General features: G+C 35.8%; 1 protein-coding gene across 27 annotated transcripts in view; it reads left to right on the top strand.

The window, feature by feature from the left end:
• The window catches only part of LOC105472850 (gephyrin), a 737,491-nt gene that overhangs the window by 398,225 nt on the left and 312,511 nt on the right, over positions 1 to 26,755 (top strand). For all 27 annotated transcript variants that reach the window (XM_071099297.1, XM_071099293.1, XM_071099295.1 and 24 more), the window contains one exon: positions 18,253 to 18,347. In XM_071099297.1, the coding sequence (XP_070955398.1) occupies positions 18,253 to 18,347 (95 nt within the window). The remainder of the gene's footprint in view (positions 1 to 18,252; positions 18,348 to 26,755) is intronic.

Raw genomic sequence — 26,755 nt, 5'->3', positions numbered from 1 at the left:
GGATAGTTAAGCAAGACTGACAAACCTTTAACCAGAATAACTCAGAAAAAAGGAGAGAAGATGCAAATAAACAAAATCAAAAATGAAAAAGGAGTTATTACAATTGATACTGCATAAAGTCAAATAATCATTAGTGGCTACTATGAGCAACTATATACCAAAAAGTTAGAAAATCTGTAATAAATGGACAAGTTTCTAGACACAACCTATCAAGGCTTAACCGTGAAGAAATCCAAAACCTGAATAGAGCAATAACAAGTATCAAGATTAAAGCTGTTAAAAAAAATATCCCAGTGAAGAAAAGCCTGAGATCCAATTCCCTGCTGAATTCTACAAAACATTTAAGAAAGACCTAATACCAATCTTACTCAAACTATTCCAAAATATCATGGAGGAGGGAATACTTCCATACTCATTATATGAGACCAGTGTTACCCTGATACCAAAACCAGGCCAAGACATGGAAAAAAAAAAAGAGAGAGGGAGGGAGGGAGAGAGAAAGAGAGAGAAAAGAAAAGAAAATTACAGGCCAATATCTCTGATGAATATTGATGCAAAAATCCTCAACAAAATACTAGCAAACCAAATTCAACAATACATTAAGATCATTCTCATAACCAAAAAGGATTTATGGCAAGCATGCAAGGCTGGTTCAACCTACATGATACATTGTACCAACAGAATGAAGGACAAAAACTATATGGTCATTTTACTTGATGCTGAAAAATCATTTGCTAAAATTCAAACTTGCTGCATGATAAAAATCCTCAAAAAAACTAGGTATAGAAGGAACATCCCTCAACATAATAAAAGCTATATGCAACAGACCCACATCTAGTATCATAGTGAAAGGGGAAAAACTGAAAGCATTTCCTCTAAGATCTGCAACATGACAAAGATGCCTACTGTCACCACTGTTATTCAACATACTACTGGAAGTTCCAGCTAGAGCAGTCAGACAAGAGAAAGATATAAAGGGCATCCACACTGGAAAGGAAGAAGTCAAATTATCCTTGTTTTCACATGATATGATATTATATCAGGAAAAAAACTAAAAACTCCACCAAACAACTATTAGAACTGAGAAGCAAATTCAGTAAAGTGGCAGGATACAAAATGAACATACAAAAATCAGTAGCATTTCTATATGCCAACAGTGAACAATCTGAAAAAGAAAAAAAAAAGTAGTCCAATTTACAGTAGCCAGAGAGAAAATTAAATACCTAGGAATTAAGTAAAAGATCTCTATAATGAAAACTGTAAAACTGATGAAAGAAATTGCAGAGGACACCAAAAACTGGGAAGTTATTCCATGTTCATGGGTTGGAAAAATCAATATTGTTAAAATGTTCGTACTACCTAAAGCAATCTACAGATTCAATGCAATCCCTATCAAAACACCAATGATATTCTTCACAGAAATAGAAAAAATAATCAAAATTTATCTGGAACCATGAAAAACCCAGAATAACCAAAGCTATCCTAAGCAAAAATAACAAAACTGGAGGAATCATATTACCTGACTTCAAAGTATATTATAGAGCTATAGTAGCTAATACAGCATGGTACTGGCATAAAAACAGATACATAAACCAACGGAACAGAAGAGAGAATCTAGAAATAAATCTGTACACCTACAGTGAACTCATTTTTGACAAAGATGTCAACAACATGCACCCAGGAAAAGACAGTCTCTTCAATAAATGGTGCTGGGAAAACTGAATATGTATATGCAGAAGAATGAAACTAGACCCCTATGTCTTGCCATACAAAAATCAAATCACAATGGATTAAAAACTTAAATCTAAAACCTCAAAACTATGAAACCATTACTTGAAAACATTGAGGAAACTCTCCCGGACGTTGGTCTATGCAAAAAATTCTTGAGTAATATCTCATAAGCACAAGTAAACAAAGCAAAAATGGACAAATGGGATTACAAATTTAAAAGCTTCTGCACAGCAAAGGAACAATCCACAAAGTGAAGAGAGAACCCACAGAATAGGAGAAAATATTTGCAAACTAGCCACCTGATGAGGGATTAATAACCAGAATATATAAGAGACTCAAACAACTCTATAGGAAAAAGATCTAATAATCCAATTAAAAATGGGCAAAAGATCTGAATAGACATTTCTCAAAAGAAGATGTACAAATGGCAAACAGTATGAAAAGATACTCAGCATCATTGATTATCAGAGAACTACAAATCAAAACCACAATGAGATATGATTTCACCCCAATTAAATGGCTTTTATCCAAAAGACAGGGCATAACAAATATTGGTGAGGATTCGAGAAAAGGGAACCCTCGTACACTGTTGGTAGGAATGTTAAGTTAGTACAACCACCATGGAGAACAGTTTAGAGGTTTCTCAGAAAACTAAAAATGGAGCTACCATATGATCCAGCAATTCCCCTGCTGGGTATGTACCCAAAAGAATGGAAATCAGGGCTGGGTGTGGTGGCTCACGCCTGTCATCCCAGCACTTTGGGAAGCCAAGATGGGCAGATCACCTGAGTTCAGGAATTCGAGACCATCCTGGCCAACATGGTGAAACCCTGTCTCTACTAAGAATATAAAAATTAACCGGGCATGGTGGCACATGCTTGGAATCCCAGCTACTCAGGAGGCTGAGACAGGAGAATCACTGGAACCCAGGAGGTAGAGATTGCAGTGAACCGAGATTGTGCCACTGCACTCCAGTCTGGGCAACAGAGCGAGACTCTGTCTCAAAAAAAAAAAAGGGAAATCATATTTCCAAGGAATATCTGCACGCTCATGTTTCTGGCAGCACTGTTCACAATAGCCAATATGTAAAATCAACCGAAGTGTCCATCAGCAGATGAATGGATAAAGAAAATGTCGTACATCTACACAATGGAATTCTATTTGGCCATAAAAAAGAATGAGAACCTGTTATTTCCAACATGGATGAACCTGGAGGTCATTATGTTTGTGAAGCCAGGCACAGAAAGACAAACTTCACATGTTCTCACTCATTTGTGTGAGCTAAAAATGAAAACAACTGAACTAATGGAGATACATAGTAGAAGGATGATTTCCAGCTGAGGATGGTAGTGAGGAAGCAAGGGGACTAAATATAAAAAGTAGTTAGAAAAAAATGAAAAAACCTGGAGTTGGATAGCACAACAGGGTGACTGTAGTCAATAATAATTTAATTATATATTTTAAATAAAAAATATAATTGGCTTGCTTGTAACACAAAGGATAAATGCTTGAGGGGATGGATACTCCATATACCATGATGTGATTATTATGCATTGCATGCCTTTATCAGAGTATCTCATGTAACCCCCAAATTTATGTACCTACTGCACACCCAGGAAAATTAAAACTTTGTCAGAATTTTCAAGCTAAATTATTCAAGAAGATTACAAAAAGTCTGATAGTCTCTGGGCAATTTGTGTTAATACAAAAAAATAAAAACCAGGAAAGAAAACCCTGAGAGATCAGGACATAACATACTCTTCACCCGGGAGGCGGAGCTTGCAGTGAGCCGAGATCGCGCCACTGCACTCCAGCCTGGGCGACAGAGCGAGACTCCGTCTCAAAAAAAAAAAAAAAAAAAAAACATACTCTTCATAGGGATATGAAGCATTTCTTTGTTTTCTGTGCTTTCTTAGAAGCAAACCTGATTAGGTATAGAAGAAGCCTATATATGTCCTCCTTATTACAGTGTTGAGTAAAATGTCAGTTTCCATCTGTCCCACTTATTGTTCCTCCTTTGGATACCCTCTTCTCTTGTATATTTAATTTTTATTATGTGAAAAGAAATGGAAGAGAGGATCCGAGTATAGGCTATTCATAATCATCTCAATATAAAATAGTATTGCCTGCTTACAAAATCTTTCAAGTTTATTTTGTAAGCCTAAATTTTTTAATTTTTTGTTGATTAATTCTTAAGTTTGGTTTGGCTCTTTTATAACCTGAGACACTCTTAAGTGTATAACTTTGAAAGCATGACATTGGGTTAAAATGAACATCAAGGTAGCATCAAAGGAGGAAATGCTATAAATGTGCAGTCTCAGTAGTATTTTTACATATGTGTGTGTGTTAGTGGGGGTAGTCATTTTCGCCCATTCTGACCAGGTAATTAAATGTGGTTGGTGCCAGTAGATACAACCAGTTTCTTCTACCCCACTCCCACCAGCTGCCCTAATAAAGTCACTTTTCAGTTGCCTGTTGTCCAAACCTGAAAAAAATCCCAATCCTAGGGTGTATAGTATTATTAACTATAGTCACCATGCTGTGTATTAGATTTCCTGAACTTTTTCCCCACATATCTACCTATCAACTTTTGAAGAATGGGAATGAGTAACTTTTTTTTTAACGTAGGTTGAAAGACATATGTAGCCAACATTCTACCATTAATGAATACATACATATTCCATATATAAAAATGCTAACAATCCATAGGAATATCAGTATTCTCTCATCTTTTCCTGGAATGAGATACAAAGTAGTACTGTTTATATAAGTGGAATATGAAGATAAGTATTCCCATGAAAATCTCTTATAAAAAGTGATTTGTTCACCTGAGTTCCCGTTTTATGGTTTGATAATTTAATTATCAAATTAATGTTTAGATAAAAATTATTGGAAAATAACATGTAAAGAGAAAAGTTGTGATGCTAAGGAGTGTTCACTGCTATGTACTTGAGTTGGTTCTTGAACAAGGGTTGGGATCTAAATGTTAGCAAATACAGTGAGATTTTTCATAGTTAAAGTGAGAAAAACTTGAAAATCTTTCAAAGACATATTAATCTCAGTAAGCCCAACAACCACTTTTTACCCCAGCATTGAAATAAATTCTTTGGTTGAATTAGGTAGATTGGTTGGCATGCTTTATAAAGAGGAATAATTACCTTTAAACATTAGAACCTTACCTGGCACAGCGATTCATTAACCATTGGAACTGAATTAAACTAAAAACTACCAACTCAGACACCATTTCATGCTCACTGCAAAGTATATGTTCATTGAATGGAATGGTAAACAAAATGCCTGCAGTATGTAAATTTGTACTCTTTTCTTCCTGTGTCCTTCCTACCATGGTACTGTCTCCTTTGACCTTTCATCACAACCAGATCTTATTTAAATATTGTACAATTTGAACGGAAAAAAAAACAGATCTTCTTCTCTTCACATGAAAAGTTATCTGCTTCTTCCAGGAATTGAAGAAGATGTAAACATTTAAGAAGATTAAAACCCCAAGAAAAGATGTTCATTAGCAATAAAATAATGTCTCCCAAGTAAAAGTGAGATACCTTTTACAATTACCTTGATTTCCAGATTGCATCTTCTCTGTCTTTGTAGCAGTAGTCTTTGACCATTTGGTCATATTATTATAAGTTGATGTGGTTATGATTGGTTGAAACTTGTTTGTAACTAAAATAAAAATAAAATCTGTAAATGAATGATTTTGATTAATTAGACTAAATTCGAGACTGCTCTTACAATAATGTTACTCTTCCATTCTGCTGTGTTTCTTGAATGAGAAAAAGGTAGATTTATAACAAGTACTCATTGAACATCTTTGGGAGTTTGTCGTGGATGTAACTTTTATCTACTACATGATGTCCCAAGAAAAATATTTTAAGGATACCTACTCTATACCATAGAATACTTATAGGAGCAGCCTCAGAATTGTTAGTTTATTATAACCCTTTTTAAAAATGTAAAATGAAATTAATGTGTTTGTCCTTTAATAAGCAAAAGTCAGGAAAATGTAACTGGCTGGTGTTAAACTGGCCATATTTACCTAATTTATCTCCTCACTAAATTCTGTTCTCATAGGAGCAGCGTCAGAATTGTTAGTTTATTATAACTCTTTTTTAAAATGTAAAATGAAATTAATGTGTCCTTTAATAAGCAGAAGTCAGCAAAATGTAAGTGGCTGGCATTAAACTGCCTATTTTTACCTAATTTATCTCCTCACTAAATCTATATTCTGTTCTGATGAAGGATTGTCACATTTACATCAATCTACGAAGTTGAACATAAAGTGATTATAAAGATAAGACCAAATGGTACATATTGTCATTAATCTACATCATTCCTTCCATCAGCAGTATGTTTTTCAAAGTGTGGTCTTCTGACCGGCATCAGAAACATCACCTGGAATCTTGTTAGAAATGTAAATTTTGAGGCACCTAGAAATTCTGAATCAGAATCTCTGAAAGTGGGGACCAGCAATCTGTATTTTAACAAGGCCTCTAGAAGATTCTGATGCACACTAAAGTTTGAGAAACCCTGCTCTAACTACATCTCACCTTGATAACTTAACAAAGTTATTAACAGTAGTCATTAGCTGGTATTACAAAGATAGTCTTTGTTATTTAAGATTATTTAATCAGCAGAGGGCACTGCAGTAATTGTGAGGAGGAAATTTTATGAAATCTACCTACTCAGGTTACAAGCACGTGAGTACTAATACATAAATTTGTCTGCTCTGTTAATAAAATCTTGTCTATAAAAATAAGTGAAAGCACTATACTAAGTGATTTTTCACAGAGTCATTATGCACGTAAAGTATTTCTGCACATTTAGATTTATCTATTATATATTCTTTATGGTTTTTTTTTAAATCAGAGTCTCGCTCTGTTGCCCAGACTGGAGTGCAATGGCACAGTTTCGGCTCACTGCAGCCTCTGCCTCCTGGGTTCAAGTGTTTCTCCAACCTCAGGCTCTCGAGTAGCTAGAACTACAAGTGCATGCCACCACGCCTGGCTAATTTTTGTATTTTTTAGTAGAGATGATGTTTCACCATGTTGGCCAGGCTGGTCTCAAACTCCTGACCTCAAGTGATCCACCCACCTCGGCTGCCCAAGGTGTTGGAATTACATGCATGAGCCACCATGCCCAACCATATGTTCTGTACATTTTTAAACATCATTGTCTGTTAAAAATATCTTTTTTAAGGTCATTTTTCCTATGAAGTTAAAATATGAACAATTTCATCAACAAGGTACCTGAATTACTGAATCATTGTTTTTGACACTGTTTTTACAACTTAGCAGTCTTTTAAGCATCTTTCTGACTTTAATGTTATCCTCAAAGTAGCAAGAAAAAAAAAAATCACAATTATGTGATTTTTCACAGAAGGTTGCAACTTTCATATTGGAGAAATATTTAGATGTCAAAGATAAATATTAATTCATCTAAATTAATCTTTGTATATCCAATTAAACTTTTATATTTTAGGCCTACTAGTTCAGAAATACTGACACCTGAAGTAAGACCATAAATTTCTACCATCTTTCAAGGAATAAAAGAATTTAGTAACCAAGTTAATAATGTGTAAGAGGAAAACAGAACTTTAAGCTAGTTAAGGAAAAAATGGTTTCAACCTTTTAATGGCATCTTTTTTGCCATTGATAATGAACAGTCTGTTGATAATGAATACTTGTGTTATCTATTCATTAACAGATACAGATAACCTTTATTTGTCTATATTGTACTAGCATATGTGATTGAAAATGATAAAGCTACATTCCTCAAACCATTCTTCTGTTCGGATTTTCTAATAAACAGGTATCTTTCTCTTGTTATATTTGTAATTAAGTTTTATTCTCTTATTTGTTTTCTAGTTGCATCTCCCCATTTATGGTTTACAGGTCTTTGTACTCAGCTCTTGCTCTCTTGTCTATCTTCCAGTCACCATCTTATTCAGCTGCCTGCTCCCTAGTTTAGATCCCTAATTTCAGTATTCTACTTCCTACCTGGCATTTGCCAATGCTCTTGCATCTGGGTTCTTGCTCTCCATTCTCTTTTTCCTAGTCTTTGGTTCTCTACTACTGTTTGCAGGTAGTTTCTGGATTTTTGTATTATTTCTGTTCTCTAACTGATATGTGCAGAACTGCAAGGATGTAAGAAGAACTGGAAAGTAGAAGCATAGGAAGAACTAACATGTATTGAATACCTACTCTATGCTAAGTGATTTATCATTTAGTTCTCAGAGCCCTCTTATAAGATGTAGGTATGTTTTATTATTACCTCTATTATATTCATAAGTACTCTGGAAATAGGTTAAATATTTTCTTCTAATTCACATAGCAACTATGTAGTAAAGCCAAGTTTCACATATAGATTGGTTCATTTATTCCTTCACTTCTTTATTCAACAAATATTTGTTGAGCACATACTATATGTTGGGCTCTGAACTAGATGCTGAAATAGATCCAGCTCCTATTGTTATTGACCTTAACTGTGTAGTGTCATTGTCTGACGTCATAGATGATGATCTTTTACTACACCAAACAGCTTAAGAGGAAGAGAAAATGAAAATAGAAGGGTTCTAATGTTTTATGTAAAATGTTTGATACAAATGTGAGCAAGAGTGTATTTGTACATTATTTAGGAATACCCTATTGAAAAGATCAGTTTGTATCTAGTATAGAGAGTCTGACATCCATCCACCTACCCCAACCAACTCACCACCATCAGCATCAATGCCTTTCAGTGGCATCACCATGATATATTTTTTCTTTTATGTTCTAAAACATATAATGTTTGTATCTGTCTATATGCCCAAATTCTTTAGAAGATCTTCAGAAAGAATTAACTTTCCTGCCTGAATTACGTTTAGAGAAAGATAAAGAACTTTGTAAAGAATACAGTCAGCCCTGCAGAACCCCTAAATACTGTATTTTCGATCCTCAGTTGATTGAATCCACAGATGTTGAACCAGCAATATGGAGGGCAACTGTACCTACACTGATCCATCCATCTATATATTTTTATACTCTGAAAAATATTATGGCTTACCCAAATACTAAATACAACAGAATTTTTAAAAATATAAATGTGAAGAGTAGGACAGAGAAAAATCAGATGAAACTAAAGTTGTGTTCAGTAAGCCTACTGAAAGGTGTCCACAAATTTGTCTCTGTTCTCAAGCATAACTTGATTCACAAGCATTGTAATTTAAAAACAAACTGGTAACATAGAAGAGTACCGATTCCTAGTTATGATACTTGAGAGGAAATTTCTCCTGTAGGTTCTCCTAAAGACCAGAATGTAATGTGGTGAACAATTCAGATGCTTCCTAATGTAAATAAAAGTTTGAGCCATTTTATTGATTCTGATTTCATACCACAAAAGCAAAGCCCAATAAAACAATTCTATAAAAAGTGAAATAAGGCATTCAGAGTATATCACTCTCCAGTGGTCTGGCGAAATCCAGTGGTATGTTTTGGAGGATTTAGAAAAATTAATGAACCACATCTCTTTTAGGCAATTCTCACGTATCATTTGTCAATTGAGTTTTTCGTGTGCTGGGTGACAGTGAGCTTACACACTCTCTGAGGTTTGTTTTATTCACTACTGTAACATCAATACCTCAGATACTACCTAGTACATAGTAGATGCTTAATAAATATTTGTTATTTAAATGGATAAATGTTGTGCTTTGAAGTATCAATTTTAAGTGAAATACTCCCTCTCAGCTATCTGTTGATATTTCCCTTCATGTCCCTAAGTAAAATGTGCTACTATACTTTGGGATATATCTTCTTTATGTGAAGCCCCGAATTTCATTAAATGTCAACCATTGCTTATATAACTTTTTCAAGCAAGTAATGAAATAAATATTAATGCTATCCAAGAAGTTTCTTTAAAACTTTTCATTTTAAATGAAATCCCCTTGCTTGATGTTGAGGGCTCTAATTTTAACATCCCTGAGAAGTTGTAAACCTCCATAAAGCAATTTATAACATAGAACTAGTGTTTCATCTTGGTAAGTGTCAAAATCATAACAGATAGATTGGCTTTGGAAAATAAATAATAAAGATTGGATAATGACATGGATGAAGCTGGAAGCCATCATTCTCAGCAAACTAACACAGGAACAGAAAATCAAATACTGCATGTTCTCACTCATAAGTGGGAGTTGAACAATAAGAACACATGGACACAGGGAGGAAAACAACACACACTGAGGCCTGTCGTGCAGTGAGGGGGAAGGGGAGGGAGAGTATTAGGACAAATTCCTAATGCATGCAGAGCTTCAAACCTAGATGACGGGTTGACAGGTGCAGCAAACCACCATTGCACATGTATACCTATGTAACAAATCTGCACATTCTGGACATGTATACCAGAACTTAAAGTAAAATTTTAAAAAATTTTAAATGTATAAAAAAAGATTGGATAATGCTAGAAAAATCCTTATATTTTTGTTAGTTTTTCTTTAAAATGTCTCCCATTGTTAAATATCGCATTATGCTAGAATTCACTGTACCAGTATATTGCATCAATTCTGGTAATCCTGTATTCTATATAATTGGAAGGGATTAACTAATTTGTCTGCATTCTAAACTTTATTTATAACATCAATTAGCATCTAATACATGCCTGATGCATTTTAACTGCTTTTGCCCAGAGCTACAATCTTATTGAAGAGTATCATTCTACTTTCAAAGAAATATTGAAATATAAACCTTTCCCTGTATACCTTCATAATTTACTTTTTGTTTGCCTTTCTACTTATCTACTGTAATACTTCATTTTCCAAACTTTATTTTTGTATTGCTTTCAAATATTGTAACTTGCTTAATTTTTGGAAACAGAGAACTGAAAATGGATTAAGCCATGTATTTCACCCCCAACTTTTAGCCTAAAATGTATCTTTACCATTATACAGTAAAATATATACCTATTTTGATTGACCCTTCAAAATGAAATTTTCCTGTCTTTAGGAAAATTTAGGAAACTTTAGGAAATTTTCCTGTCAGTAGGAAAATGAAATTTTCCTTCCAGTAGCGTATTCCAGATTTAATTATACTTATCTTAAGAATGCCCTATCCTCCAGGCACGGTGGCTCATGCCTGTAATCCCAGTACTTTGGGAAGATGAGGTGGGTGGATCACCTGAGGTCAGGAGTTCGAGACCAGCTTGGCCAACATGGTGAAATCTCATCTCTACTAAAAGTACAAAATTAGCTTGGCATGGTGGTACGTGCCTGTAATCCCAGCTACTCGGGAGGCTGAGGTAGGAGAATCACTTGAACCCAGGAGGCAGAGTTTGCAGTAAGCCAAGAGCGTACCACTACACTCCAGGCAAAAAGAGCAAAACTTTGCCTCAAAAAAAAAAAAAAAGAGTGCCCTATCCTAAAACTCCTAGTATATAGGCAAACTCCTTCACTTTGTTACGTTTTTATTTAAAAAAGATAGTTGGGCAAGATGGCCGGATAGGAACAGCTCTGGTCTGCAATGCCCAGCAAGATCAATGCAGAAGGCAGGTGATTTCTGCATTTCCAACTAGGTATCGTTAGGGCTGGTTAGACAGTGGGTGCAGCCCATGGAGGACAAGCTGAAGCAGGGTGGGGTGTTGCCTCACACAGGAAGTACTAGGGATCAGGGAACTCCCTCCCCTCGCCAAGGGAAGCCATGAGGAACTGTGCATTCCGGCCCAGATACTATGCTTTTCCCAGTCTTCACAAACCGCAGACCAGAAGATTCCCTTGGGTGCCTACACCACCAGGACCCTGGGTTTCAAGCACAAAACTGGGTGGCTGTTTGGGCAGACACCAAGCTAGCTGCAAGAGTTTTTTTTCATACCCCAGTGGCACCTGGAATGCCAGTAAGACAAATTGTTAACTCCTCTGGAAAAGGGGCTGAAGCCAGGGAGCCAAGTGGTCTAACACAGCAGATCCCATCCCCACAGAACCCAGCAAGCTAAGATCCACTGGTTTGAAATTCTCACTGCCAGTACAGCAGTCTGAAGTCGAACTGGGACACTCCAGCTTAGTGCAGGGAGGGGCGTCCACCATTACTGAGGCTTGAGTGGGCAGTTTTCCCCTCACAGTGTAAACAAAGCCACTGGAAATTCGGACTGGACAGAGCCCACCACAGCATAGCAAAGCTGCTGTAGCCAGACTGCCTCTCTAGATTCCTCCTCTCTAGGAAGGATATCTCTGAAAGACAAGAGCCCCAGACAGGGGCTTATAGATAAAACTCCCATCTCCCTGGGACAGGGCACCTGCGGGAAGGGGCAGATGTGGGTGCAGCTTCAACAGACTTAAACTTAGTTCCTTCCTGCCAGCTTCTAAGAGAGCAGCAGATCTCCCAGCACAGGGCTCGAGCTCTGCTAAGGGACAGATTGCCTCCCCAAGTGGGTCCCTGACGCCCATGCCTCCTGACTATGAGACACCTCCCAGCAGGGGTTGACAGACATGTCATACAGGAGAGCTCTGGCTGGCATCTGGCGGGTGCCACTCTGGGATGAAGCTTCCAGAGGAAGAAATGGGCAGCAATTTTTGCTATTCTGCAGCCTTTGCTGGTGATACCCACGCAAACAGGGTCTAGAGTGGACCTCCAGCAAACTCCAGCCAACCTGCAGCAGAGGGGCCTGTTAGAAGGCAAACTTAACGAACAGAAAGGAATAGCATCAACATCATGAACAAAAAGGACATACACCCAGAAACCCCATCTGAAGGTCACCAACATCAAAGACCAAAGGTAGATAAATCCACGAAGATGACAAAAAACCAGCAAAAGAAGGCTGAAAATTCCAAAAACCAGAACACATCTTCTCTTCCAAAGGATCACAACTCCTTGCCAGCAAGGGAACAAAACTGGAGGGAGAATGAGTTTGACAAATTGACAGAAGTAGGCTTCAGAAGGTGGGTAATAAAAAACTCCTCCAAGCTAAAGAAAGAAGCATGTTCTAACCCAATGAAAGGAAACTAAGAACCCTGAAAAAATGTTAAGAGAAATTGGTAACTACAATAACCAGTTTAGAGGAGAACATAAATGACCTGATGTAGCTGAGAAACACAACATGAAAACTTCATGAAGCATACACAAGTATCAATAGCCAAATCGATCAAGCTGAAGAAAGAATTTCAGAGACTGAAGATCAGCTTAATGAAGTAAAGCATGAAGACAAAATTAGAGAAAAAAATGAAAAGGAATGAACAGAGCCTCCAAGAAATTTGGGACTGTGTGAAAAGACCAAACCTACTTTTGATTGGTGTACTTGAAAGTGACAGGGAGAATGGAACCAAGTTGGAAAACACTCTTCAGGATATTCTCAAAGAGAACTTCCCCAACCTAGCAAGACAGGCCATCATTCAAATTCAGAAAATACAAAGAACACCACAAAGATACTCTTTGAGGAGAGCAACCCCAAGACACATAATCATTAGATTCACCAAGGTTGAAATGAAGGAAAATATGGTAAGGGCAGCCAGAGAGAAAGGTTGGGTTACCCACAAAGGGAAGCCCATCAAACTAACAGCAGATCTGTCGTCAGAAACCCTACAAGCCAGAAGAGAGTGGGGGCCAATATTCAGCATTCTTAAGGAAAAGAATTTTCAACTGAGAATTTCATATCTGGCCAAACTAAGCTTCATAAGCAAAGGAGAAATAAAATCCTTTACAGACAAGCAAATGCTGAGACAATTTGTCACCACCAGGCATGCCTTACAAGAGCTCCTGAAAGAAGCACTAAATATGGGAAGGAACAACTGGTACCAGCCACTGCAAAAACATATCAAATTGTAAAGACCATCGAAACTATGAAGAAACTGCATCAACTAAGGAGCAGAATAACTAGCTAGCATCATAATGACAGGATCAAATTTACACATAACAATGTTAACCTTAAATGTAAATGGGCTAAATGCCTCCAGTTGAAAGACAGACTGGCAAATTGGATAAAGAGTCAAGACCCATGGGTGTGCTGTATTCAGGAGACCAATCTCACGTGCAAAGACACACATAGGCTTAAAATAAAGGGATGGAGGAATATTTAGCAAGCAAATGGAAAGCAAAAAAAAGCAGGGGTTGCAATCCTAGTCTCTGATAAAACAGACTATAAACCAACAAAGATCAGAAAAGACAAAGAAGGGCATTACATAATGGTAAAGGGATCAACGCAACAAGAAGAGCTAACCTAAATATATATGCACCCAATACAGGAGCACCCAGATTCATAAATCAAGTTCTTAGAGACCTACAAAGAGACTTAGACTCCCACACAATAATAGTGGGAGACTTTAACACCCCACTGTCAATATTAGACAGATCATTGAGACAGAAAATTAACAAGGATATTTAGGACCTAAACTCAGCTCTGGACCAAGCAGACCTAATAGACATCTACAGAACTCTCCACCCAAATCAACAGAATATACATTCTTCTCAGCACCACGTCACACTTATTCTAAAATTGACAACATAGTTGGAAGTAAAACATTCTTCAGCAAATGCAAAAGAACTGAAATCAAAACAGTCTCTCAGACCACAGTACAATCAAATTAGAACTCAAGATTAAGAAACTCACTCAAAACCGCACAATTACATGGAAACTGAAAAACCTGCTCCTGAATGACTACTGGGTAAATAACAAAATTAAGGTAGAAATAAATAAGTTCTTTGAAACCAATGAGAACAAAGACACAACATACCAGAATCTCTTGGACACAGCTAAAGCACTATTTAGAGGAATATTTATAGCACTAAATGCCCACAGGGGAAGGCGGGAAAGATCTAAAATCAACACCCTAATGTCACAATTAAAAGAACTAGAGGAGCAAGAGCACACAAATTCAAAAGGTAGCAGAAGACAAGAAATATCTAAAATCAGAGTAGAAATGAAGGAGATAGAGACACGAAAAACCTTCAAAAAATCAATGAATCCCGGAGCTGGTTTTTTGAAAAGATTAACAAAAGAGATAGAACACGAGACAGAATAATAAAGAAGAAAAGAGAAAAGAATTAAGTAGAAACAATACAAAATGATGAACAGGATATCACACTGATCACACCAAAATACAAACTACCATCAGTGAATACTATAAATACCTCTATGCAAATAAACTAGAAAATCTAGAAGAAATTGATAAATTCCTGGACACATACACCCTCCCAAGACTAAACCAGGAAGAAATAAATCCCTGAATAGACCAATAATAAGTTCTGAAATTGAGGCAGTAATTAATAGGGTACCCACCAAAAAAAGCCCAGAACCAGACAGATTCACAGCTGAATTCTACCAGAAGTACAAAGAGAAGCTGGTGCCATCCCTTCTGAAACTATTCCAAACAATAGAAAAAGAGGGAATCCTCCTTAACTTATTCTATGAGGCCAGCATCATCCTGATACCAAAACCTGACAGAGACACAACAAAAAAAGAAAATTTCAGGCCAATATCCCCAATGAACATTGATGCATAAATCCTCAATAAAATACTGGCAAACCAAATCCAGCAGCACATCAAAAAGCTTATCCACCACAATCAAGTTGGCTTCATCCCTGGGATGCAGGCTGGTTCACATACGCAAATCAGTACATGTAATCCATCACATAAACTGAACCAATGACAGAAACCGCATAATTATCTCAATAGATACAGAAAAGTCCTTGATAAAATTCAACACCCCTTCATGCTAAAACTCTCAATAAACTAGGTATTGATGGAATGTATCTCAAAATAATAAGAGCTATTTATGACAAGCCCACAGCCAATATCATACTGAATGGGCAAAAGCTGGAAGTATTCTCTTTGAAAACTGGCACTAGACAAGGATGCCCTCTTTCACCACTCCTATTCAACATAGTTTTGGAAGTTCTGGCCAGGGCAATCAGGCAAGTGAAAGAAATAAAGGGTAATCAAATAAGAAGAGAGAATGTCAAATTGTCTCTGTTTGCAGATGACATGATTGTATATTTAGAAAACCCCATTGTCTCAGCCCAAAATCTCCTCAAGCTGATAAGAAATTTCAGCAGTCTCAGGATACAAAATCAGTGCACAAAAATCACAAGAAATCTTATACACCAATAATAGAGCAACAGAGAGCCAAATCATGAGTGAACTCCCATTCACAATTGCTACAAAGAGAGTAAAATACCTAGGAAGACAACTAACAAGGGATGTGAAGGACCTCTTCAAGGAGAAGTACAAACCACTGCTCAAGGAAATAAGAGAGGACACAAACAAATGGAAAAACATTCCATGCTCATGGATAGGAAGAATCAATATTGTGAAAATGTCCATACTGCCCAAAGGAATTTATAGATTCAATGCTATCCCCATCAAGTTAACACTGATTTTCTTCCCAGAATTAGAAAAAACTACTTTACTATGGAACCAAAAAGAGCTCGTATACCCAAGACAATCTGAAGCAAAAAGAACAAAGCTGAAGGCATCACACTACCTGACTTCAAACTATACTACAAGACTACAGTAACCAAAACAGCATGGTACTAGTACCAAGACTACAAGACTACAATAACCAAAGCAGCATGGTACTTGTACCAAAACAGATACATAGACCAAGGAACAGAACAGAGGCCTCAGAAATAACGCCACACATTTACAACCATTTTATCTTTGATAAACCTGATAAAAACAAGCAATGGGGAAAGAATTTTCTATTTAATAAATGGTGTTGGGAATACTGGCTAGCCACATGCAGAAAACTGAAACTGGATCCCTTTCTTACATTTTATACAAAATTTAACTCAAGATGGATTAAAGACTTACATATAAGACCTAAAACCATAAAAACCCTAGAAGAAAACATAGACAATACCATTCAAGACATAGGCATGGGCAAAGATTTCATAACTAGAACACAAAAAACAATCACAACAAAAGCCAAAATTGACAAACGGGATCTAATTAAACTAAAGGGCTTCTGCACAGCAAAAGAAACCATCATCAGAGTCAATGGACAACCTACAGAATGGGAGAAAAGTTTTGCCATCTGTCTATCTGGCAAAGGGCTAATATCCAGAATCTACAAAGAACTTAAACAAATTTACAAGAAAAAAACAACACCATCAAAAAGTGGGCAAAGGATATGAACAGACACTTCTCAAAACAAAGATACTTATGCAGCCAACAAACATATATAAAAAAGCTAATGGTCACTGGTCATTAGAAAAATGCAAGTCAAAAACCACAATGAGATACCATCTCATGCCAGTTAGAATGGCGATCATTAAAATGTCAAGAAACAATAGATGCTGGATAGGATGTGGAAAAATAGGAATGCTTTTATACTGTTTTTATACTTTTATACTTTTATACTGTTGAATTAATTTACACCATTGTGTAAATTAATTCAACCATTGTGGAAGATAGTGTGGCAATTTCTCAAAGATCTAGAACCAGAAATACCATTTGAACCATTACTGGGTATGTACCCAAAAGATTATATATCATTCTACTGTAAAGACACATGCACACATATGTTTATTGCAGCAATATTCACAATAGTGAAGACTTGGAACCAACCCAAATGCCCATTATTATAGACTAGATAAAGAAAATTTGGCACATATATGCCATGGAATGCTATGCAGTCATAAAAAAGGATGAGTTTATGTCTTTCGCAGGGACATGGATGAAGCTGGAAACCATGATTCTCAGCAAACGAACACAGGAACACAAAATGAAACACCGCATGTTCTCACTCATAAGTGGGATTGGAACAATGAGAACACATGGACACACAGAGGGGAACATCACACACCAGGGCCTGTCAGGGGGTGGAGGGTTAGGGGAGAGATGGCATTAGGAGAAATACCTAATATAGATGGGTTGATGGGTGCAGCAAACCACCATGCCACGTGTATACCTAGGTTAACAAACCTACACATTCTGCACATGTACCCCAGAGCTTAAAGTATAATTTAAAAAAAAGTGGAGAAATCTTGAAAAAAAAAAAAAAGACAATTAATTTCTATTAAAGATTCGGAAGATGTAAATGTAGAATTTTTCCTCTAGCCGGTACATGGGGAAGGTTGACATGATGACTTCTTGAGATCCTTTTAATCGTATTTTAAAAGCATAGAGCTAGGAGAGATATGGATTATCTCCGGTTTTCAGGGACTACGTATTTCAAGAGTAATAGACAAAGGAAAATACCGAGATTACTTACCCAGTGAAAAATCTACTAATTTGTTATAGCCATCTGAAGCTTCATTTTTAGAATTTAGGTTATTAGTGAGATGAGATTTCTATCAAATACTTCTGAGCTATAAGCAATATGAAAGGACTGCTAATATAAAAATTTTCTTTATTTTCTTGATCCTCAGCTTTTATTCAGTGGTCCTTGTGAATTGAGTCTGGATGCCTCAAAAAGATAAATGTTTCAGAAACTAAAAGTATGGTTATTGAAAGCCTGGTTTATAATCATTTTTAAGAGGGTTTTACTAGTCTGACTTCATTCTTTTTTGGCTTATTTCACTCAGTCTGCTATTTAATCTTTAATTACAGGCCACAAAAGAAGTAATAGAACGGGAAGCACCAGGGATGGCCCTGGCAATGCTGATGGGATCACTTAATGTTACACCTCTGGGCATGCTCTCTAGGTAAGAAAGTCACCAACCTGTTGCAGAGAAAGTTAATTCCATACCACTAATCAATACACTATATTGATAAACCTAAGAAACTTTAGTCTTAACACTTAAGTTTAGCCCTTGTTTTTCCAGGGTTAAGAGCTTTAGTATTCTGTAGCCACAGTTTTCCCACTTCACTTCTTTTTGTTGTTGTTGTTTTGTTTTTTGGTTTTTTTTTTTTTTTTTTTTTTCCACCTATTAAGTTAAACTTTCAGAGACTGTTATATTACTACTGGTAGAAGTTATCAATTCCTAACCCAGAGAATCCAGTTTATTACTATGTGAAGTTACTGTTTTCTGTGATTGTTTATAATCATCAGTTGATATCCATTAATTGTAGGTAAATACTAATTTAATAAAACTAAACTGCCAAGTTTATTAAAGTAACTCGTTCTCACAAGTTAGGAGCTTATATTCCAATTTATAAATAGGCACGTTGATGTGCTGTTGTGGAAAAAAAGCTCAATTCATATTGTTAATCTTTTAACATTTGGCAACTGGGTATATTTAAATTATTATATTACATTAATGATATACTATTATTATATTAAATTAGTCTACCTAAAACTATGCCTTTGTTGACACAGATGTTGATATCCATCCTCAATTTAATAGTAATTATTTGCCACTATTTTAGCAACTCTTAGGTTTAAATCCCCTAAATGAGGACAATTACATCATTTAAGTTAGAAGTGTCAACTTAGAATCTGTTGATTTAATGAGCATTAATTAATAGTTGATCTCAGAGCAAGCTAAAAATATATAGCAACTGTATAGTTTCAGGGTTTCATAATTGATAGCCATTTATGTATCCTGTGTGCAGTATGAATATAAAATTAAATGTGTCCATTGACTAGTATGGAATATGAGTTGTAATGTTCTTTCTGTTACATAGACAGTTTATATCCCATCAGTGGCAGCCACTTGAAGCACAGATACAGGAGATTATGAATGGGTCATTAGTTACTATATTCTCTTTGCTGTCACGTGTACTATAACATTTAATTTTAGTAAAAGCAAATAAAGAATTAAGATACCATGATAGAGACTAAAGCTAAAGTTTGTGCTGGCGTTTAAGGAACACCAGTTGATTCTTTCATAGTGTTCCTTTTTTAACCATTACTTATATTACCTACACCAATGAGTTCAGGGGATCCCGTTTTTCCTATGGAATTAAGTAGTTTTCAAACATAAAAGAACTCTTTCTTGTATACAAGCAATAACATCAAGAAAGAATTAAACTTCATTCTCTTGCTAATTCTTTTGTAATAAAATTTTAATTCGGTAAACATAGTAATATGCTTATTTGCCAAGTCCCATATTAAGCATTAGGGATTCTAAGGTTAGAAAGAAAAATAAGAAATGGTCCTCCCCTTAAGGATCCCACAGTTTAAATGGAGAAATTTTTCTTTGCAACTGTTAAGATAATTCTTCAAATTAAATATAGCTTTCTTGATCCAGTATAGAAATATCACTTTTTGTTATATTGAAAGGTTTTTCTGAATTAATTTTTTTCTCCCTTTTGTATCCTCATAATTACCAAGCACTGGACTGCTGAGTGAGTGGAAAATTAATTAGCAGGAGCTGATTCTAATTACTTTGGAATAAGTTGTTCTTCTTTATCCTGAAAGCTTTGAAAATTAATACATATAAACAGCATGGGCGCACCTTCTGGCTTTTCTGTCTGTGCATTGCTGATTTAACTGAGAATACATTTACATACTTTGGAACAGACATAGTAGTTTACATTAGTTATAGAAAAGGGGATATTTCCCTGAATGTTCATTTTTGTGCTTCTCAAAGCCATTTTTAAAATCATTATTTTTATAATAGCCATGGTGTTTCCTTTCTACAGCCTTTCTATTCTGTATGCACTTTTGGCTTTGTACATGCTTCTACTATGGAACATGTCATAGTATATTGTAATTAATTATTTGCTTGTCTGTATCACCTAGTTAGTAGAAACTTCTTAAAGACCGGAGCTTTGTCTTATTCTTTTTTACCTAAAACAAATTCTGACACATAGTAAGTACTCGAAAAATGTTTATTGTTGTGGTTACTATGGATAAATCAGTGTTTTACCATAGTTCTATAGCATGTTTTTTTCAGGTAAATTAATGCATCAAGTTGGTGCCTTACTTTCCTATTTTTATGTCTAGAGAGCAGCATTAAATAAAAATAAATGTTTAAATCATTGCATATGTTTGAAATGGTTCCCTACTATTTGGACACCTTAATATCCTCCAAATTTTTTATATAAGTAAGTTGGGAGATATTATGAAGTAATGGTTAAGAGCATCATCTCTGAAGACAGATTGCTTGTGTTCTACTATGTTAATGCCTTTTTTGTTTTCGTTTTCTCATCTATATAATAAGGATGTTAATAGTACCAAATTTTTCAGATAAAGTGAATTAATCTATGTAAAGCACTTAGAAAACTGACTCATAGTAACTGTTAAGTGATGATCATGGTTGTTGTTGTTTGAGTTTTTGTTTTTAGAGCAGGTCTGTTGGTGAAACCTTTTCTTAGCTTTTCTTCATTAGGAAATGTCTTTATCTCCGTATTACTCCTAAAGGATATTTTCACTAGATACAGAAATCTGGGTCGACTGTTCTTTTATTTCAGCATTTAAAAAAAAGTAAAATAAAATATTATTCAACTATCTTTTGCTCCATGGTTCCTGAAAAGAAATGAGCAATCAATTCAAATTGCTGTTTCCTTATGTGTAATGGCAAATTTCTCTGGCTGCTTCGAAAATATTTTTTCTTCAGCTTTAGTTTCAGCAATTTGATTATGATGTATCTGGGTGTAATTTTCTTTTAGATTATCCTTCTGGGTTCAGTGAACTTTATGATTCTGTAAATTTATGTCTTTTACCAAATTTGGGATATTTACTTTTTTTTTTTTTTTTTTTTTTGCTGCTTCTATAACATGAATTTTAGATTTTTTGGTAGTGTCTCACAAATCTTTTTTACTCTGTATTAATTTTAGGTTATTTCTATGATCTATCTTCAAATTAGCTGACTTTTGCCCTCTTTCATCTTCATTCTGCCTTTGAGCATATCTAGTGGCTTTTATTTCGGATATATTTTCAGTTCTAAATTCTCCATTTGGTTTTTTTGTTAATGGTTTCCAATTTCTCTGCTAAGAACTTGTATTTTTATATTTATTTCAAAATTATTTCCCTTTATGTCATGGAGAATAGTTATAATAACTGCCTAAAATTATTCTTCTGACAATTTCAATATCTGGCTTACCTTGGAGTTGACATCGGTTGATTTCTTTTCCAATGAGAACTGGTCAAATTTTCCTTGTTCTATGTTGAGAAATTTTGGGTTGTATCCTGGACATTCTGAACACTACATTGTAAGTAAATTATTTAACTCCTGTTAAAATCCTCTGGGGAATTTTAATTTAGTTAGTTTTAGCAATTGATCTGATTGGGTTTAGACTGTAAATTCTGTCTCACTTTCTGTGGGTAGTGGCTCAGCCTTTGCTATATTGTTAGTGTCTGCCCAGTACATGAACCATTTAGGAGTTAGTTTGAGACTTGGGCAGCAGTATATACTATGTTTATGTTTTAAAAGCTTTTCTTGTACTTCTTTTATACTGTCCCACGTATTCACAGCTCAGGGGTGACCCTGGAACTTGGGTCAGTTCACATACAGAATTAGAGAATCCACCTTCTTTAGCTGTCTTCTTTCCAAGAATTTCCCCCCCACTTCCCAGCTTCCAGGGGACCCCATTCCCAGTTACTCTGACCAGAAGAGGTTTCTTACAGAGTATTAACTCCCTTTGCAATTATGTAGTTGTACACAACTGACCTTTGGGACAAAGAACAAAGAAGAGAAAAAAAGAGAGAAAGAGATTCCTCTTACCTCAGTTCTTTAGACAATATCGGCTCTTTTTTTTTGTTTCCATTAGCCAAAGAGATAGGTAGGTCTTCTCTCTGGGCTTCGGGTGCTAACACTGTCATCATTATAGTATTGCAGCTCCACAATTAGGCCTAGCCCCATTAAGAGCTGTTATTCAAGCTCTGACTTCATTCCCAAATCTGCCTGCTATTATTTTACATTCAGTGTCATCAGGTAATCACTGTGTACTCTGTAAAAAATCAGTAGGAGAGAGAAGCTATGGTTACTTTCTCCATCTTGGCTGACACCAAAGAACAAGTGTTGTAACTTTAATATCAGATCTCTGACTTCATATTTACTAGCATTTACTAGTAGTGTTACCTTGTTACTTTACAAGGTTTAGCACATCTTGTTCCAGTAGTTAACTAAACTACCCACAAAATAGTAGCATTTAATCTCCCTAAATTTATAATTTATTCCCTACTTGTTTTTTTTAAAAGATCAAATACCCTTTTTTCTCCCTAAATTTCATTAAAAATAACAGATCAACCACTGTGGTTATACACTGAAGAATGATTTGTCATTAATTTTATTATCAGTTTTGTCATTAATTTGATTTATGATCTCTACTTAGTTTTATAGGGATAATACATAGCTCATTGAAATGTTATGAGGTCCTTTAAAGATTTACTCACACGTGTGTGTGTGTGTGTATAAAATAAGAAATATCTAATTCATAGAAAGAGAAATTGATTGCCAGTTTTCCATTTTAGTATAAAGAGATTTACCATTGTAATCTTCAATGACTCATCTTTCAATTCTGTAGCTGTAATAAACACATGCACAGATTTTAGGGAGGAGATAACACTTTCCATTTGCTGCCAAAAATGGTTTTATAACTAATAATGGTTAAAAGAAAAATTTCAGGAAATAAAAACACAACACTTATTTTTTATAGACATGAATCAAATTATTCTTAGTATTATTTAGATAATATTAAAGTAACATGGGTCATTTAAAGTAACAATACAGTCATCTTGAAGAGTTTCTATTTTTTTAACCCACATCAAATATACTTAGCTTATGAAACTCTATAGGGGAGCAGAAGATGGCAGAGTAGTATATATCAGGAATCTGTTTCTCCATCTGGACAACCATTGAACTGGCAGGATCTCTCTGATATAACTACTTTGGAACTTTGTCGTCTATTCAGATGTTTACAGCTTACTGGAAAAGGCTTGACTAGTAGATTGTGGTTAATCTGGGTCAGTTTTAACCTAGTGTGCTATTAGCCAACCATTTTCCAGTGCTCCAGCTAGCAGGTACTAGAGTTTATACGACAGCTTGTGGAAGACAGAATGGGCAATTAAGGACCTTATCCTCCAAATATTGGGGATCCAGGTTCTGTTTGTGGATTACTGCTTTGGGTTGTAGAAGTGCAGAGGCAAAGACAGGATGCCATTGTTGCAACCCACACTGGCTGAAGTATCTTCAAGGGATTTATAAGGACAGTACCTACATTTTCGCCTACATTTTTCTTCTTCTCTTTTGGGACCCAGAAATTATAGAATTAGAACATTCAAAAACAGCTACATATATAGGGGAATTTAGAAAGTCACTATGCATGCCCAGAGGAAAAGGCAGGCTGAGAAAAAGAGAAAGGCCTTAAGTTTATACCTCAGGCTTATCTCTTACACAGAACACCTTATAACAATTAAAAAAAAAATAAAAATAAAGCAAACCGTAGGGAAGGGAGAGAAATTGATTTCCAGAATACTGTATTATAAAATTCAAATATTCAGAGTTCAAAATAAAATGACAAAGCCAAGAAAAAGTATGATCCATTCAAATGAAAACATAAATTGACAAAAATCCATGAGGAAGATGAAATGGTGAACTTACTAGACAAAGGCTTTAAAACAACTGTCTTAAAGATATCTCACAGAACTAAAGGAAGATATTGACAGTGCCAAGATAATGATGTGTGAGCAAAAGTAAATATCAATAAATGTATTAAAAAACATAAAAAATAGTCAATCAGGCAGCTAAAATGACTTCTCAGTTTAATATCTTTTAAGGCCATGATGGCACCATCTATAATCAGGCTTCTCTCTACTGTATGCAGGAGGAAGTGGCCACTATTAACAGCCCTCCCTTTTTGTAGCATTAGACAGCAACAGGCCACCCTGAGATTATTTACAGAGGACAGCTATAAAAACACTTACATATATATTCAGTCCAGGCTAGAAAATACTTTTTCCCCATGAGTGTGAAGATTCATATTGTATGCTAGTAAATCTCTCTGCACGTGTTCATCATGACAATGTACTCAGGAGTTCTAAGTCATGATGAGCATCCTGCAGCAGTTCCAGTGAATCGTGTATGAAAAACATGTATCCTTTAAAAAAATAAAGAAGATAAAAAAGAATAATGAAGAAATGAGTTGACAAGTACAATTGCTGGAAAAAAATCATTAGAGGGATTCAAAAGCTGTTTTCTGCTGCAGGCAGAAAAAAGAATCAGCAAACTTAAAGACACAACACTTGAAATTAACAAATCTGAGGAACAGAAACAAAAAAGATGGAAGAAAACTGAACAGAGCCTAACAGACCTATGGAACACCATTAGCAGACCAGCATACACATTATGGGGATTCAATATGGATGAGTGAGGGAGAAACGGGCTTACCAGAGCAGACTCATGAACACTAATAAGCATGGGAAACTGTCAGGTAGGCAAATCTAAACTATAATTGACAAATTGCTAGAGGTTCAGTGCAGACAACTATGAGAGTTAAAAACTTCAGGGAAACTCAGGTACAGGGGAGCCGCTATACTTTTGTGAAAACTCAATGGAACCTAAGGGACCTGTGGAATAAGTCCTTCAGAACAACCAGGTTCTCACAGTAAGTATTAGAGGAAAATTCCCTCATGTTTCAGCAGGGAAGGGAAAAGGGAACTATTGTGAAACACACCAGAGCACTCTGTTCTTCTTAATGAACCCTAACCCCAGGAGAAACTACTTAACCTGAGCCTACCCTGCTGGAGTATAATCAAATACTAACTTACCTAGAGGAAGGGAAATACCCAACTTCAGCTCACTCTAGCCATCATCTCCCATGTAACAGGGGAAGAAAAATTGAGAAAAACTCGTGAAGCTCACAAAAGGCTCACTAAAAGACTGAGACCTGGCCGGGCATGGTTGCTCACACCTATAATCCCAGTACTTTGGGAGGCCAAGGCAAGTGGATCATGAAGTCAGGAGATCGAGACCATTCTGCCTAACACAGTGAAACCTCGTCTCTACTAAAAATACAAAAAATTAGCCGGGCATGGTGCCACATGTCTATAGTCCCAGCTGAGGCGGGAGAATCGCACCTGGGAGGTGGAGGTTGCAATGAGCCAAGATCGAACCACTGCACTCCAGCCTGGCGACAGAGCAAGACTCCATCTCAAAATATAAAAAGACCAAGACTTAACCATAGGACTATAGCATACTTCTCCACCCACACACATCCCCACCATATTACTGGAGGCCTGTCTACAGCAGTTCCTTTTACCTGGAATGTTTGGCTATGAAGAAAAATTACAAGGCATATCAAATGGGAAAAAAAAAAAATTTGAAGAGACAAAGCAAGCATCAGAAGTAGACATGGCAGGAATGCTGGAATTATCAGACTGGGAATTTAAAAATCATTGTGATTAATATGCTAAGTGCTCCAATGGATGAAGTAGGTACCATGCAAGAACAGATGGGTACCGTAAGCAAAGAGATGAAACTCCTAAGAATCAAAAATAAATGCTAGATATCAAAAACACTGTAACAGACATAAACAGTGCCTTTGATGGGCTTATTAGTAGAATGAACACAGCTAAGGATAAAAAAACTGAGCATGATGATCTCTCACTGCATACCTCCAAAACTGAAAAGCAAAGAGAACAAGGGCTGAGAAACAAAACAGAACAGAGTATCAAAGAATTTTGAGACAACTCTAAAAGGTAAAACATCTACATAATGTGAATACCCAAAAGAGAAGAAAGAGAGAAACAGAAGAAATATTTGCAACAATGACCGAGAATTTCCCCAAATTAATGTCAGATGCCACAAAAACAACTATACCTAGACATACCATATTCAAACTAGAGAAAATCAAAAATAAAGAAAAAATCATGATAGAGTCCAGAGGGGAAAAAAAACTCCGTATCTATAGAGGAAGAAAGATAAGAACTACATTCAACGTGTCCTCAGACATGCATTTAAAAAATCAGTCTATCATTTGGGGCATACAATATGTAAAGACGTAATTTACGACATCAGTAACTGAAAGGGGTGAGGACAGAGCAGTATAAGAGGAGAATTTTTGTATGCTATTGAAGTTAAACTGGTATAAATTCAAATTACTACTTTAGGATATTAAATGTAATCTTCATAGTGGCCACAAGGAAAATAGATACAGGATGTACACACACAAAAAAAAATGAGAGGGAATTAAAATATTTCACTAAAAAATTTAAGAACAAATGAAG

This window comes from Macaca nemestrina, chromosome 7 (genome assembly GCF_043159975.1).
Source record: "Macaca nemestrina isolate mMacNem1 chromosome 7, mMacNem.hap1, whole genome shotgun sequence".
NCBI lineage: Eukaryota > Metazoa > Chordata > Mammalia > Primates > Cercopithecidae > Macaca > Macaca nemestrina.
This window is presented reverse-complemented; position numbering and strand designations above follow the sequence as displayed.